We start from the raw sequence: 13869 nt of genomic DNA, 5'->3' as shown, positions 1-13869 counted from the left end.
GTTTCTTGTTTTAAATAAAACGTATGCATAACCATAAAAGATATATAAATACGCAACAAGTGTATTAAGGGTGATTCTTTTGTTCACAAGTCATACTTTTTGTAACTTAGTGTCCGAGAACATCCAAACGTCCATAATTCTTTGCTTTTTATTGTCTTATAATTATCCTAACTCTAAACTTTATTACTCTAATTGTATTATTATTTTTATAACCATTTTAATATTATTACATTTTTAAAATTTTAAAAACCAAGTAATTAGCGTTTTTCAGTTTCTATTTCAACACTATGCTATAACCTAAAACTATATTTAACACACTACTTTAAAAGGATTAATACAGTACTACAAAATAACACGTAACACATATAAGTAGTCAGTTTAACAGAACAGATACAAGTATTCAATTTAATATTTGTGAAGAGCCAATCATTTAATATGCATTTTTCACACTGTACCAGGTACTTTTGGACGACCCTGCTTGAGCAGGCAGGTTGGACCAAATGACTGCGGTCCCTCGCAACGTGACCCCTCCTGTGATACATATTTGTTTTCTGAGCGTGTGTAAGCAGACGGAGGGGTGGGGAGAAAGGACGAGTTAAGGCAGAGGCCCGCAGACGCGGCGAGGAGCGAGCGGCGCCGGCAGGCAGCGCTGCACGCCGACTCCCGCGGAAGTCATCCCCGCATCCCGGCGGGGAAGCGGAAAGCGCTGCGGCCGGGGCGGCGCTCCGCCCGCCTGCCCGGCCATGGCGGCTCCCGGCGGGATGGTGCCGGTGCTGGCGGGGCTCTACCTGGGCGCCGCGGACTCGTGCTCGTCCCCGGAGGCGCTGGCGGCGGCGGGGGTGGTGGCGGTGCTGACGGTGGACGCGGAGGAGCCGCCGGCCGTGCCGGGGGTGCGGGCCATGCACGTCCGGGCGCGGGACGAGCCCGGCGCGGACCTGCTGAGCCGCCTGGACGAGTGCGCCGCGTTCCTGGGCGCGGCCCGGGCGGGCGGCGGCGCCGCGCTCGTCCGCTGGTGAGCGCGGGGCCGCGGCGGGGCCAGCGCTGCCCGCGGCGGCCGCGCTGCCGCTGACGGGCCGCCCTCGCCTTGCAGCCACGCCGGGGTGAGCCGCAGCGCGGCCGTGGTCGCCGCCTACCTGATGAAGACGCAGGGGCTCGGCTGGGAGGAGGCGCTGGCCGCCGTCAGCGCCGCCAAGCCGGACGCGCGGTGAGTGCCCCGCGCTGCCCTCACCCCGCTCCGCTCTCACCCCGCGCTGCCCTCACCCCGCTCCGCTGTCACCCCGCGCTGCCCTCACCCCGCTCCGCTCTCACCCCGCTCCGCTCTCACCCCGCTCCGCTCTCACCCCGCGCTGCTCTCACCCCGCTCCGCTCTCACCCCGCGCTGCCCTCACCCCGCGCTGCCCTCACCCCGCGCTGCCCTCACCCCGCTCCGCTCTCACCCCGCGCTGCCCTCACCCCGCGCTGCCCTCACCCCGCTCCGCTCTCACCCCGCGCTGCCCTCACCCCGCGCTGCCCTCACCCCGCTCCGCTCTCACCCCGCGCTGCCCTCACCCCGCGCTGCCCTCACCCCGCTCCGCTCTCACCCCGCTCCGCTCTCACCCCGCTCCGCCCTCACCCCGCGCTGCTCTCACCCCGCTCCGCTCTCACCCCGCGCTGCCCTCACCCCGCTCCGCTCTCCGCCCCGCCGCAGGGTGAACCCCGGCTTCCAGGCACAGCTGAAGCTCTACGAGGCGATGGGCTGCGCCGTGGACACCGGCAGCGTGCTCTACAAGCGGTACCGGCTGGAGATGCTCAGCGAGAGGTTCTCCGGTGAGCGGGAGAATCGCGTTTCCCGGGAGGGGAACTGGCTGTCCCGGAATGAACGCAGAAAGCCATGTCAAAGGGGCTTGGCTTCGAGTGTTGCCCTCAAAAGAGCCGAGCCTGCGCTTGGCCAGGGCGAACATTCACATTATACCAGCCCTAGCAAATCCCAGTTCGTCAGTGGGGGGGGAAAAAATGTGCCTTTGGGACATGCGCGGGAAATAAGATCTGTAAGGAGCTGCACTCTTTAGTAAAGTGCAAAAAATGGTAAAGGTCAATTCAATATTTTTAGTGATTTTTACATTCCTGGCAAAGCAAACAGCATCCTCTGTTAAAATACGTCAGTGTGATAAAAATATGTCAATGTGATGAAAAAATAACATGCAAAAGTTGAAATGCTGGTAATGAAGTACATTTTCATACTTTAATTCGCACAATATACGTATACATTGGTGTAATTTTATAATAGAATAATCTGTAGCTTTTCTTGCAAGATCTCAGTATTGCATCACAGTGCAACTTTGTGCCCTTTATGTAACATTGTCCTAAGCAGTTCTTATTTGCGTGATGACTTTCTGTATTTTGGGCATTCAAACATTGGCACAACTGCTCAGAAACCTCCTCTGCCTTTACTTTCTGCTGAAGTAAGAACATAAAGCAAAATATCATTATTTTACCATGGTTGAGGCCATAATCTAGATCCCAGTTCCTTGCATTAAACAAATCCCAGTCTCAGGCATGGCGGGATGAGGCTCCTTTTTTTTTAGCTTAATCTATTGGAATTAGTGAGAGAACAAATGAAAGAAGGTGGCACCCGCAGGCTGTAACTGGGGCAGAGGCACAGTCCTGTCTCATTCCCAGGAATGCAGCATGGCTGAGCTGATCTGATTCACAATATGGTCTTGACCCCTCTGCAGGACCTCAAGACTTGCCCCGAGAAGTCTTTGCAGTTGATCCTACCACTGTATGTCAAACTTTGAACACAGAGGTTCTCTACAAATGCAGGAAATGCAGGTACTTTATATATTTTAAAAAAATGTATTTTTATATATTTATAAAATACTTTATATTTCTACTTAAAACATCATTGTGAAATCTACTCAAGAGTAGAATACCTGTGTGAATCAATGGGCATGTCATTGTTGTCAGGTCAGGGATGAGCTGTTGCCTAAGTTTCCATGCTGTGTTTGCAGAAAAAAAAAAAAAAAAGTACAACATGCAAAACCCTTTGTTCCCTGGAGTGGTGCTTGTGAACCTTCTAGACTAATCAAAAAAATGTAGAATTTATACTCCTGTTTAATTATTCAGAGCCAGGAGACCCATACTTTCTATTTGTAGCTTTGCCCAGTGAAAAAATCCATTTGTTTTACTTCTTTTTTCCCATGTCCTGGAGGGCAGACGCGCTCTGTTCCGTAGCTCCAGCATTTTGTCCCACACGGAAGGAATGGGACCCACAGCTTTTGCCCACAAGAGGATAACAGAGTCTGCAAGGCTTTCTGGGAATGGCCAGGAAAAGTGCACCTCCTACTTCATCGAGCCTGTGCAGTGGATGGAACCGGCATTGCTCGGAGTAATGGAAGGACAGGTGAACTGGAGCATGCACTTTACTCTTTGGAGTTTTGGTTTGGGTTTGTTTTTTTTTTTTTTTTTGCAAAGGCAGAATTGTGTTTCTTCCCTGAAAGGAAAACCCCCACACAGAGTCCTATGCCTCCCAGCCTTTCTGATATGAATTTTGCAGCTTACAGCCAGATGCCTAAATGTAAAATACTCTTTCATAAGGAAACGAGCTGATGCTCTGCTTGAGCTGACAACACCAGCCAGATCTTTATCTGCTGTTTATCTGCTGTTTGTTTCTATTATGAGAAAGATTTTAGGACTTCAGAAGCCTGTTGTGGTCCCAGGCTGACCGAGTCTTTAGGACCCTGGTAAAACTGTTTGGAATCCCACCAGGTCCCAGCAGCTGCATCTTCACACCCTCCCTTCTGCCAGCACAGCTGCGTGCTACACCCTAGAGCTAAAGAGCCCTTCCAGTTGGGCTTTTTGGCCTGTTTCTAACTAGATCCACATCAACACATGTCTTAGACTGAGTTCTGCGTTTTTCTTGCAGCTTCTGTGTCCCAAATGCACGTGGAAGCTGGGCTCCTTCAGCTGGAGGGGGGACCAATGTTCCTGTGGCCGCTGGGTGACACCAGCCTTCCAGATCCACAAAAGTCGAGTGGATGAAGTGAGGACACTGCCCCTTGGTAACTTCCAGACTGCCAAAACCTGAACTCACCGCTTCACTTGATGGATTTCTTAACACCTACTGAGAACTACTAGTCCATGGTTGCCATGGAAGTGAGCTTGACTTCCACCCCTTTGTGAGGTGGTGGAATTACTTGAATACCTTCAGCTTGCTGTATCTCTTAATATATTCTATGAAATATCAGAGCTTTCTTCAAAGAGGTTGTTACAGAATGATCAAATGTACAAAATGGGCCAAATGTGATGCTTTTAGTGTATTCTTCTTTCATCTGTTGCTGTTTACAGAAGGTCTCAACTCCTTATTCAAAAGGAGTTGCCTGGCCAGTAGTGCTGCTCAGCTTCTGATTCGAAGTGCCACAAGCCCTCAAGTGGTAAAATTACAGTTGTTTTGCATGTGTGGCAGCAAAAGGCAAACTTACAGTTGCGCTTTTGTTGTATTAAAAATAATCCTAAAAATACCTGCCCCAAAAGTATTTACTACTTTGTAACTCTTTCATGTAATGTGTGAGGCGATTGTGCAAGCTGTAGTGGAATGGGACAACTGAAGTAAAGAGTCCATGCCAAATTACTCCTTGCAGTTTTGAAGAAATCGCTAAAGTGATGAAGTAATTTCTTCTAAGCAAGTGTCACCTTTTGTGATGGGCTGCTGTGTACACCACTGTGGCATAGGTTTGGTTTGACATAAGAAAATAGGACAGAAAAAACCTAATTTAAATCAATTTTATTTTCATTGACTTGAACAATTTTTTTAATTTATTTTTTTACACAATTCCCAGCAACGTACATTATGAAATATACAAGATAAAGTAGGTGGTGGGGTTCTGCCCATGTTGTAATTCCTCCCACAGCTGTGGAAGGAAGACTTGCAGGACACAGTGAACATCAGAATCTCAACACTGAAAACAGACACAAAACAAAAAGGACAAAAATATATATGAAACTTTGAACTGGTCACACTTCAGGGCCAGGTACAGCACAATAAATATTAGAACTGCATTATCTTAGACATCTTCTGTAAAGTTTATAACATCCTCTATTTAAAGAGATAAGAACATCTGTTTTCTAGCATGAAATGCTACATTGTACAGTGGTGAAGGGTACAAACGATGAACCCAGCAAGGGCTTGGATGGTGACTACTCATTCACACATGCTCGTTGATAAAATAAGCAGCATACACCAAAAGTTTAGTGAGCTGTAAACTTAAGCGTTCACTACCAGAATATCAGCTGGAGGAGCAGTTTCTTTTTGGGAGAACCAAAAATAGTCAATCCCTTTAAGTTTCAGCTGGGCTCTCCCCTGACAGACAGTGGGTTGATACCATAATGGAAGTGGCAGCATTTGGTCCATAGCACAAGATCCCTTTGCATCACTACTGTTCAAAGCTGGTGCCACTGGAAATACTTCAGTGCAGAATTAATGCTCACACAGGCACGGTGTCACCAGCAACAGGTGCTGTCCCAGGACTAACAAAGCAGTAGGTGGCAGCTGGAGCCCAGCTGGGCACAGGATGCCACCTGACACAATTGAGAGGGAGAAACTGGAGAGGATGCCAGCATCTCTCTTGCACTCTGGAGCAATGGGATGAGTGCTGGGCTCAGGGAGTTTGACAGAAAGGCTGCTCATTCCTCATCTCAGTCTAGTTTTACCAATAAAAAAAGCCCAAGAGACAGCAATTTCAGCCGCTTGACAGAGTGCTTCCAGAGCACAGAGCAGAAGACCAGAGCCATTGGTTTCTCTTGCATCGTAATCAAGAAGGCAGGAGTAAATACATTGTGTACTCGTCAACCTTCCCCCATTCATCCCCTGCCCCCAGCTGAGCATCATACATTCCTTTTACACAAGAACTGGGGACCTTCTGTGCCACCACCCAACAGGCCAGGTGAGCACAGGTGGAGGAAGAAGGCTAAGCACATGCTTTCCTTTCCTTGGCATAACCTGGGCGTTGCACTGGGGGCAACTGCACTGGCAGAGCACCACCAAGGAAGGACCACGCTGTGGCATCACTGTACCTTGCCAACCATGCCCTGCAGTACATGGCAGCATCACAAGCTTCACAAAGTAAAGCAGCTGAGTGTCAGGAAATCTTATGGGATGAATGGGAGCCAAGAAGGTAAAATTCTACTGGAAGCTGAGCACCTGTGGCTTTGATTTTAGCTTATGCTGACTCCAACAGTCCTATCTGTATTAAGTAGGAAGATAAAATTGTATTTCTCCAGTGTACAAAATTATACCAGTCACTTGTATATGCTCATCTTCTAGTTAGTCCCTTCTTGAAGAGGACCAGAACTACCACATTTCAGTACCAAAAGACTCATCTGAGAGACTCAGAAATTACAGAGTAGTGAAGAATTTTTGGTTTGTATCAACATGTCATCAGAATACGGTCAAAAATTCTGTTTGAGAACTGGGAGTTCTATGTCTGATAGTCACTTAGCAAAGAGACAGGTGTAAATGCCCTTCCCACTGCCAGCTTGCAATGTACTGCATGACTGCATGAAGACCTACACCTCCTCTGCCAGTGCAGCTCAACTGGTTACACCCCGAGGTGAAAGACTGGTTACCAGAAGAGCTGGGAGAGGAAAGGTAAAATTTTTCCCACCCTAGAAGTGTACAACAGCATTTCCTCACTCAGCCAGGCCCATTCACACATCACTCACCACTTCAGACACACAAAGCAATGCCAAATACAAACTAAGAGGAATGTTTTTTGTAAAGACATTCTCTGAGTATGAACGGGGGAAACATGGGGTTATTTATCAACTCAAGTACTGTTGCATCATTCTTGTAAGGTAGGGAAGCAGAGGAGCTGAGATGAGGAACTGAGAGGACAAACTGGAGTGGTCACAGAGGTCAAGTCTAGTCTTCCAGACTGCGAAATGCATTCTGCATATCCTCAAACAGCTGAGCATAGTCCGCCTTGATTTTTGTTTCACCATCTTTGACAGGGTCCTGAAAGAACACAGCAAGTAAACAGATCCATCAGGAAAAGCCCATGGTACTTAAGTCAGCCCTGGTTTGCCACTGCTGTAACCTCAGGATTAACACTTGTCAAATGCAGAGCAGGGATTGTAGCTGTCTGTCTTTGCATCCTGCCTGTCTCACCAACAGCCACAGGGTTTAACTCTCATTCTCTTCCCACATTACTGAGCAGGCAGAATGGGTACTGGAAAGAGACTTTTTTTCATGAGCAGTGGTTACTGCACTGTAAAGCAACTGATTGGAAAGCAATCAAAATACTGAGGGTCTTGGTTAATGCTGTGAGATTTAAGACCTGCAGTGATTAATATGAGCTCCTATACCCACACCAAATGCAGTGCATCCCCAGTAAGTGGAAGAGTTACTCTGCAATTCCTTAGAGGTTGTTTGGTTCAAATTAAAATGTATTGTGTAATAAAAATCTCCAGTGAAAGACATGAAAGACAAAGGAAAAAATCTAACTATCAGATTTGCTCTGAGGCTGCAAGGTTTTCTCTGCAAGAAGCATTAACTGTGAAATCTGTTCCATATCTTCACAATGCTCCTCTGAGCGCTAAGATCCTCTGGGTCAGTGCAACTCTTGGTAAACACTGAGATCTTACATGTCTGGATGCACTGCTTCTTACACTGTCTCTCCAAAGTACCCAAACCACAGGATGCAGGACATCTGAATCCTCCCACCTGTTAGTCTGTTACCTGGGGAATGCCATTTTCCTATCATAACTATTAGAAGTCCAGTGCCACTTAACATATATTCACTCTCTGGATTCCCTTTCTCAGCCATGCTGTCCACTGTTCTGCTGTACTGCAAGTGTCTGCTGGTGGGCCAGGGTTTGTAGGGAGTGATTTAATTATTCTATCTACATAAGCAGCTCTCAAAGAAGCTCATGTCCCCAAGGGCATCTTGTTGTGCTCTTGATGCTTTAAGAATATATACCAGGAACCCACTTCCTGCAGAAACAAGCCAGTACCCTGTAGGAACAAAATACACTGGCATGGCACAACATTTAATTCTAAACATATTTAATCCAATGCTACTTGTTCTCTGAAGATTTGCAGTATTGACTTACATGAGTTTTAACAGAGTAAAACTCATTACATTTCATAGAGGAGAATAGTCAGTATCACAGGTTACCACTGTCCTACCAGTCACTGCTACACCAGCATGCTCTGGATGAGTTTTAGTAAAGCTGTACCCTAAAATGATGGCTACTGAAGTTACCCAGAGCAGGTGCTCCAATCCACCTGGTTTGTCTTAAGCCCATGCTAAAGTTACCCCTCCCTTCCTCTCCCTACTTCCAGCACTCTCTTTTATATTAGAGACAGGTATAAGCAGCCTGAAGTTGAAATTCAGGAGAAACTGTGTGATAGAAATGTTAATGTAACTTTAAGGAAAGAACGTTCCTGCAGTAACATATGACATGCCCCATATTTGGCTTCAGGCTGCTTCTCTCTGATAATAGTCTCCTTAGAACATGTCATAATATTTTTACAGAATTTTATCACAAAACCCCCAAAAGCAAACTGGAAAAGATGCTTGTACTGTTACCATGACTTTATGTAATACACACGAGACAGCTGAAGGTGGGGTTGCCAAGGCTGTGTAGTCAGCATCACCTGACTGGATTTCAGCACTGACCATTCCTGTGCTCACAAAACAATTCTTTACTGTCTTCAAAATGATGGCAAAAGAGTCTCTGTTCACAGACCTTTATCAAAGGTCTCTGGTAAGCACCATTGAGTCAATCTTTCAGAGGCCCTGGAAGCTCACAAGAAGCAGAACAACCCCCTTCCTCACAAACATACCTTGAACTTCATAGAGGTAAGTCTGTAGAGGATTTCGCTCATGTTCTCTCGGATGATGGACCACGTGATCTTATTGTCACTCTGAGCTGTGGTTTCTACAGCACGGCGTGCCATGTCATAAAATGCAATCATGTTGGAAAGCATTCCCACTGTTTTATAGAAAGGGCAGAACCTGATGGAATAGAAGAGGACCTGTCAGGCATCTTGGAACAGTTAACAGTATTCTCCCCTGAGAGAAAGAGTGCCAGCCTGCTTTACCCCAGGGAATTTAATGTATACTGCCAAAGGAGAGGGGCTGCCTCAAATAGGTCCACATCTTTAAATACTTAAACTGCAAGCCAAGACAATCATCCTGAAGCTGATTGAAGTTGAGGTTTCTGAAGCAGTACCCAAACATTCAGGCAAAACAAAAGTGAACAGGAACTACTGCTCTACAAGTCTCACATTTCAATCTGTGCCAATGCTAACAAGTAAAGGAAAACAATGAGCAACCAACAGAAGTCCTCCTTCCTGTTTTGTCCATCAAGGGAGCAGGCTTCCTCCTAACAGGCTGGGATGACAGCTCTGCAAGTTTCTTTGTTCACAGGAAAAGGTGCTTCTCTATGACAAGAACACTTCATGCAGGTCCATTTTTAATGAGCAGGTGAGTGCCATAAAAGGTACCTTATTATTATTTATGTGCTACTTCCTGTGCTTCCTATAGCATACACACATACCTGTCCTAGTAACTTGATCAAAGGCACACAGTGTTACAAAATGATGGATATCTACATTTCTAGTGATTAAATACTTGAGACTTCCTGATCTACCTGGGCTGGGGAGTGAGAAGAAGTACAAAAAGGCCCCTTGTCAGGCTGTTAAAACACAAGGATAGCATGGAAAGAAGAAGAGTTCACTAGAGAGAAAGAGAGAGAAAGGGTTTTTTTTGATGGATCAAACTTACTCAAGAATTATGCAATAGTAACTGAAAGCTGATTCTTGCAGTCCCCTGCGTACTGACAGAATAATCAGGAAGATTTTGGATGTTGCCTGTGAAAATAAAGCAATCCTGTCCCCCTTCTCAGACATGCTACTGCAGAAACATTGGCTAACAGAACAATAGAGGAGGACCTGGGAAGCCTGTAGGGTTCTGCCTTCAGAAGGGGTCTGCATGCCTTGGGTACGACAATGTGAATGCACTGTTGAATAGGCTACCTAAGCACAGTTCTTCCACTTCTTTACAGACAGTAACATTAATTTCTGCACTGGTAAAATGCACTGGTTATTTTACTCCCATGTAAAATAACTGTATAAATCCAGACTGCACAGGGCTATGAGGGCAGAGTGGCCAGTCAGACCTCACCTGTCATAAGGCGTGTAACCATTCTGCTGCAAGAAGTCATCTTTTATCAGCTTGGCAACCTCCAAGGTAATTTTATCTGTTTCTGCCAAGGAAGCCTAGAAAAGTAAGGTAAACAGTTAGTTTAGTACCCAAGTCCATGAAGACACAGTATGTCCTGACCTATCTTTCAGTATCTGTCTTCCCACCCTCCTAAAACAGGATTAAGCAGAACTCTGTCTTTTGGGTATTTCTCACTCCCTATTATAGAACAGCCAATTTAACTGATTGCCAGATTAAGATGGGCCAAACAGTCAGTAAGTCTGATTTAGGTCTATCTGATGATAAAGGTAACATCCTTCCCACTGTTTAAGACCATGGAAAAGACATCAGACACTGACAATGCACATGGCTTTGCTATCAGATACACTGAAACATCACCCTCCTACATAAAGAGAAATTCATTATTACCTTCCTCAACCCTTATGGGAGAAAGACTAGATCTCCCCATGCTAGATCAAGAAGCAAGCTAAAGGATTTGGTTCTAGTCTGCACTGTTACCAATGTCCTTTTCCCACCTGGCATTCAAGAAAAGAAAAGGAGTTGATGAAAATGCCTCTCATACTCCACAGGACAGCCACAACTGCTGCACACTGCTGCTCTTAGCACCACAGGTTGCTCTTCTCCACCTCCATCATCCTTTTGCTAAAGGGGCCTGATTGAGCTTTAAGTAGCCCAACTTGCTTTCTAGACAGGAAGTTTGGACCTTCTTTCATGAGGAGACTAACAGAATTTAGAGCTAAAAAGAAAAAAATACCCTGACTGTACTTTCACAATTCTTCCTTTCTAAAGGTTTGTTGCAGTTGTTAGCCAAGCCCAGAATGAAAGGCACTGTCAAATGTAACATATAATATATCTCTGAGAAAAAAAAAATCACCAGTTCCAGTAATTCTATTGTGAGAACAATGCCTAGTCACAAGTACTGGCTTAGGAATACCCCTTCCATACTAAGGACCCAATCCTACCCTGCTTTGCAAACCATTCCTTTAGAAGATGTTTTTTAAATAGAGAACTGCAGAAAGTCCTATGACCCCATTTCCTTTTCTTCAAAGACACATCAAGAGAAGAGAGCTCTACTAGGCAAGATCTGATGAAAGGTCTCGTCTTGGTTGGACTAGAACATCAATGAAGAGACAGAGCACCATGAGCAAACTTCCTTTGTGTAACTGTATATAATAAATGTTATTACATACTACTACAGCTCTGTAAACCATAATAGCTCATCTGAACATCACAGAATTAAACTACTGTCAAGTATGTGCCAGGAACCTGCCAATTATCATATTTAAAGTGATAAGCTGAAACACATTTTTCACTGGGTCCTTTCTGAGAGCTTTCAATGGAATTTTTCCTGTCCAAGTTTAGCTTTCTCTTTAAAACGTTGAAGTGGAGAAAGGAAATTAAAAAATGCATGCAAAATGGAGCCATATGTCACAGGTTTCCAAAGAAAAAACATATAATCACAAGTTCTTTAAAAACCAGACTTCACGTTGTTTCTACAGGCCAACTTGTAAATGCCCATACCTCTGTCCTGCAGCTGGCAACATGGTTTCTAATAGACTGCAACCCTTCAGATGACTTCAACAGTAAAAATGGGTTTGCATAATTTCTCTACAAAGACTGCTTCCAGTGAAAAAGCACTTCAAGTTGCAGCAAAGGGCATTTCAGCAATACTAGAACAGGGAAGCAAGGGAATTTTAAAGCAAGCAGTAGATGTCCCAGTCTTATTTACATGAGAAAAGCAGCACCAATCCAAGGTTTAGCAAATCGGAAAAACTATTTGTCATTAGAAGTCAAACAACATGTAGGAAAGTTGGAATAAAACACAAAAAAGTAACATAAAAAACCACAAAAAAACATAAAAAGTTTGAGGTGAGAGTCTGACGTCTCCCAGTGATCTTTTGTGTACAATGTGGTATCCATCAGGTCTGCTCTAAGATATGGTCAAAAGCCTGCACTTACCATAAGGAAATGGAAGATGGCTCAATGACACCACATCTGGTTACTCACCTTCCCAACAAGCTGCACAATCTCGGCAAGGTCCTCTTCCTCCTGTAGGATCTCTTTGGCCTTTGTCCTGAGAGGGACAAATTCTGTGAAATGCTTGTCGTAGTACTCATCCAGGGCTCGTGTGTATTTGCTGTAGCTGATCAGCCAGTTCACTGATGGGAAGTGCTTGCGCTGGGCCAGCTTCTTATCCAGGCCCCAGAAAACCTGCCAGAAGCCAGAAAGGTCAATCAGCTCTCCAAATCAAAAGTAAACTAAAATAATTGAAGGCAATTAAAAAAAAATAGAGAGCAAGTCAAGCAAGTTGGAGTTAATGCAGTATGGCAAAGGCTTCACAAATGGAAGCCTGGAAGCCTGTTAACTATAGCAGTGACATTCAAATAACACTTCTCAAAAAATGATGCAACTTCTAAACTGAGTTCAGATTTATTCAGCTTGAGACTGCTCATGAGGGAGCAGCTAGCCATAGCAATGTCAATATTGGAGTCTATGTAAAGTGGAGACCAAATAGATGTAACTGCTTTTCCCAAAATTGCAAACAGTTGCAAGACACTCCCAGTCAGCTTCTCTGAGGACTTTTTGTGGTTTCAATGCACATATATTTAGAGTGGTCTGCTTTCCATCTCACTTGGAACAGATGCATTTGCAGTGCAGCTCAATAGGCAGCACTTAGAAAGCACACAGATAGCCCTGAACAGGCAGTGTTGGAAGGAATTGCTGCCTTCACTCCCTCTTCCAAAGGGATCTCAAACACATCCGTTTGAGACCATCTCACAAGGTCGCCTTTCACAGTGTTAGAACATTTTCCAAAACACCCTACAATGCTGCCTGTGTCAATTCAAAGCTCTCTCCCCAAGCCACTGGCACAAACGTGCTGAAGTACAACCATTTGGAGTAAAACAAAGTGGACAGAAGAGCTGCAACATTGTGGGACTTACCTGGACAATGCCCAGGGTAGCAGATGTGACAGGATCAGAGAAGTCACCACCTGGGGGAGAGACACTGAGCAGGAAGAGATAAAGATTATCAGAGTTGCTTTCACAGTTCGAACTGAAGTACTGAACATATATGACTGACTGTACAGCTCAGTGCAGAGAAACCAGAAAAATCAACATGATTTCAAGTAAATAACAGATGGCAATATGTTTGCACAAAGTGCTTGATGCATACCCACACAGGGTAATATCAAGCATACCATGAAATAGTTACATCAGTGACTGATTGACAGTATTAAGGTGTAATTTCAGTCACATTAGTTCCAGGTAGTGACTCCAGCTTGGATCATCAAACCTGTTTCAATTGGAACAGATTCAGCAAGAGTGCCAATAGAACATCATGAATACACAGTGCAGTGATTTTACAGAAAACAATATGCTAATTTGAAATTATTTTTGATATTCACCTATACAGTAACTACTTCATTTCTGCTTGACATTCCAATACATGCCTTCCTAGAGATAAAAAAATAGTCTTCCAATCTCAAAAGCAGAAAGCCCTTATGTATGTATGTTGTGAACAGCAGAACTAAGCAGAGCAAAAAATCAGCTCTGGGTGTTCTTGCAGATGCCAGGGGCCCTCCTGAAAACACAGGGTATCCATTTTGCCCAGGGTATGATACACAAACCAGTATACCTGGGAGAATGCCTGCGGACAACATGTT

At 45.0% G+C, this 13869-nt stretch overlaps 2 protein-coding genes across 3 annotated transcripts in view; one reads left to right on the top strand and one right to left on the bottom strand.

The window, feature by feature from the left end:
• The first annotated feature begins 473 nt into the window (after positions 1 to 473).
• On the top strand, positions 474 to 4606 carry DUSP12 (dual specificity phosphatase 12). Its single transcript, XM_021549162.3, has 6 exons — positions 474 to 1012; positions 1091 to 1204; positions 1688 to 1806; positions 2715 to 2811; positions 3196 to 3382; positions 3905 to 4606. Exons 1-6 carry the CDS (start codon positions 744 to 746, stop codon positions 4064 to 4066), a joined length of 948 nt encoding a protein of 315 aa, XP_021404837.2. The 5' UTR covers positions 474 to 743; the 3' UTR covers positions 4067 to 4606.
• A 139-nt stretch (positions 4607 to 4745) lies between these two features.
• The window catches only part of ATP6V1A (ATPase H+ transporting V1 subunit A), a 30566-nt gene continuing 21442 nt past the window's right edge, over positions 4746 to 13869 (bottom strand). For both annotated transcript variants that reach the window (XM_021549160.2, XM_021549161.3), the window contains exons 11-15: positions 13148 to 13211; positions 12213 to 12416; positions 10167 to 10261; positions 8825 to 8996; positions 4746 to 6991 (exon numbers count right to left, since the gene is read on the bottom strand). In XM_021549160.2, coding sequence (XP_021404835.1) covers positions 6899 to 6991; positions 8825 to 8996; positions 10167 to 10261; positions 12213 to 12416; positions 13148 to 13211 — 628 coding nt within the window. In that variant the 3' untranslated portion in view covers positions 4746 to 6898. The remainder of the gene's footprint in view (positions 6992 to 8824; positions 8997 to 10166; positions 10262 to 12212; positions 12417 to 13147; positions 13212 to 13869) is intronic.

This window comes from Lonchura striata, chromosome 2, assembly GCF_046129695.1.
Source record: "Lonchura striata isolate bLonStr1 chromosome 2, bLonStr1.mat, whole genome shotgun sequence".
NCBI lineage: Eukaryota > Metazoa > Chordata > Aves > Passeriformes > Estrildidae > Lonchura > Lonchura striata.
This window is presented reverse-complemented; position numbering and strand designations above follow the sequence as displayed.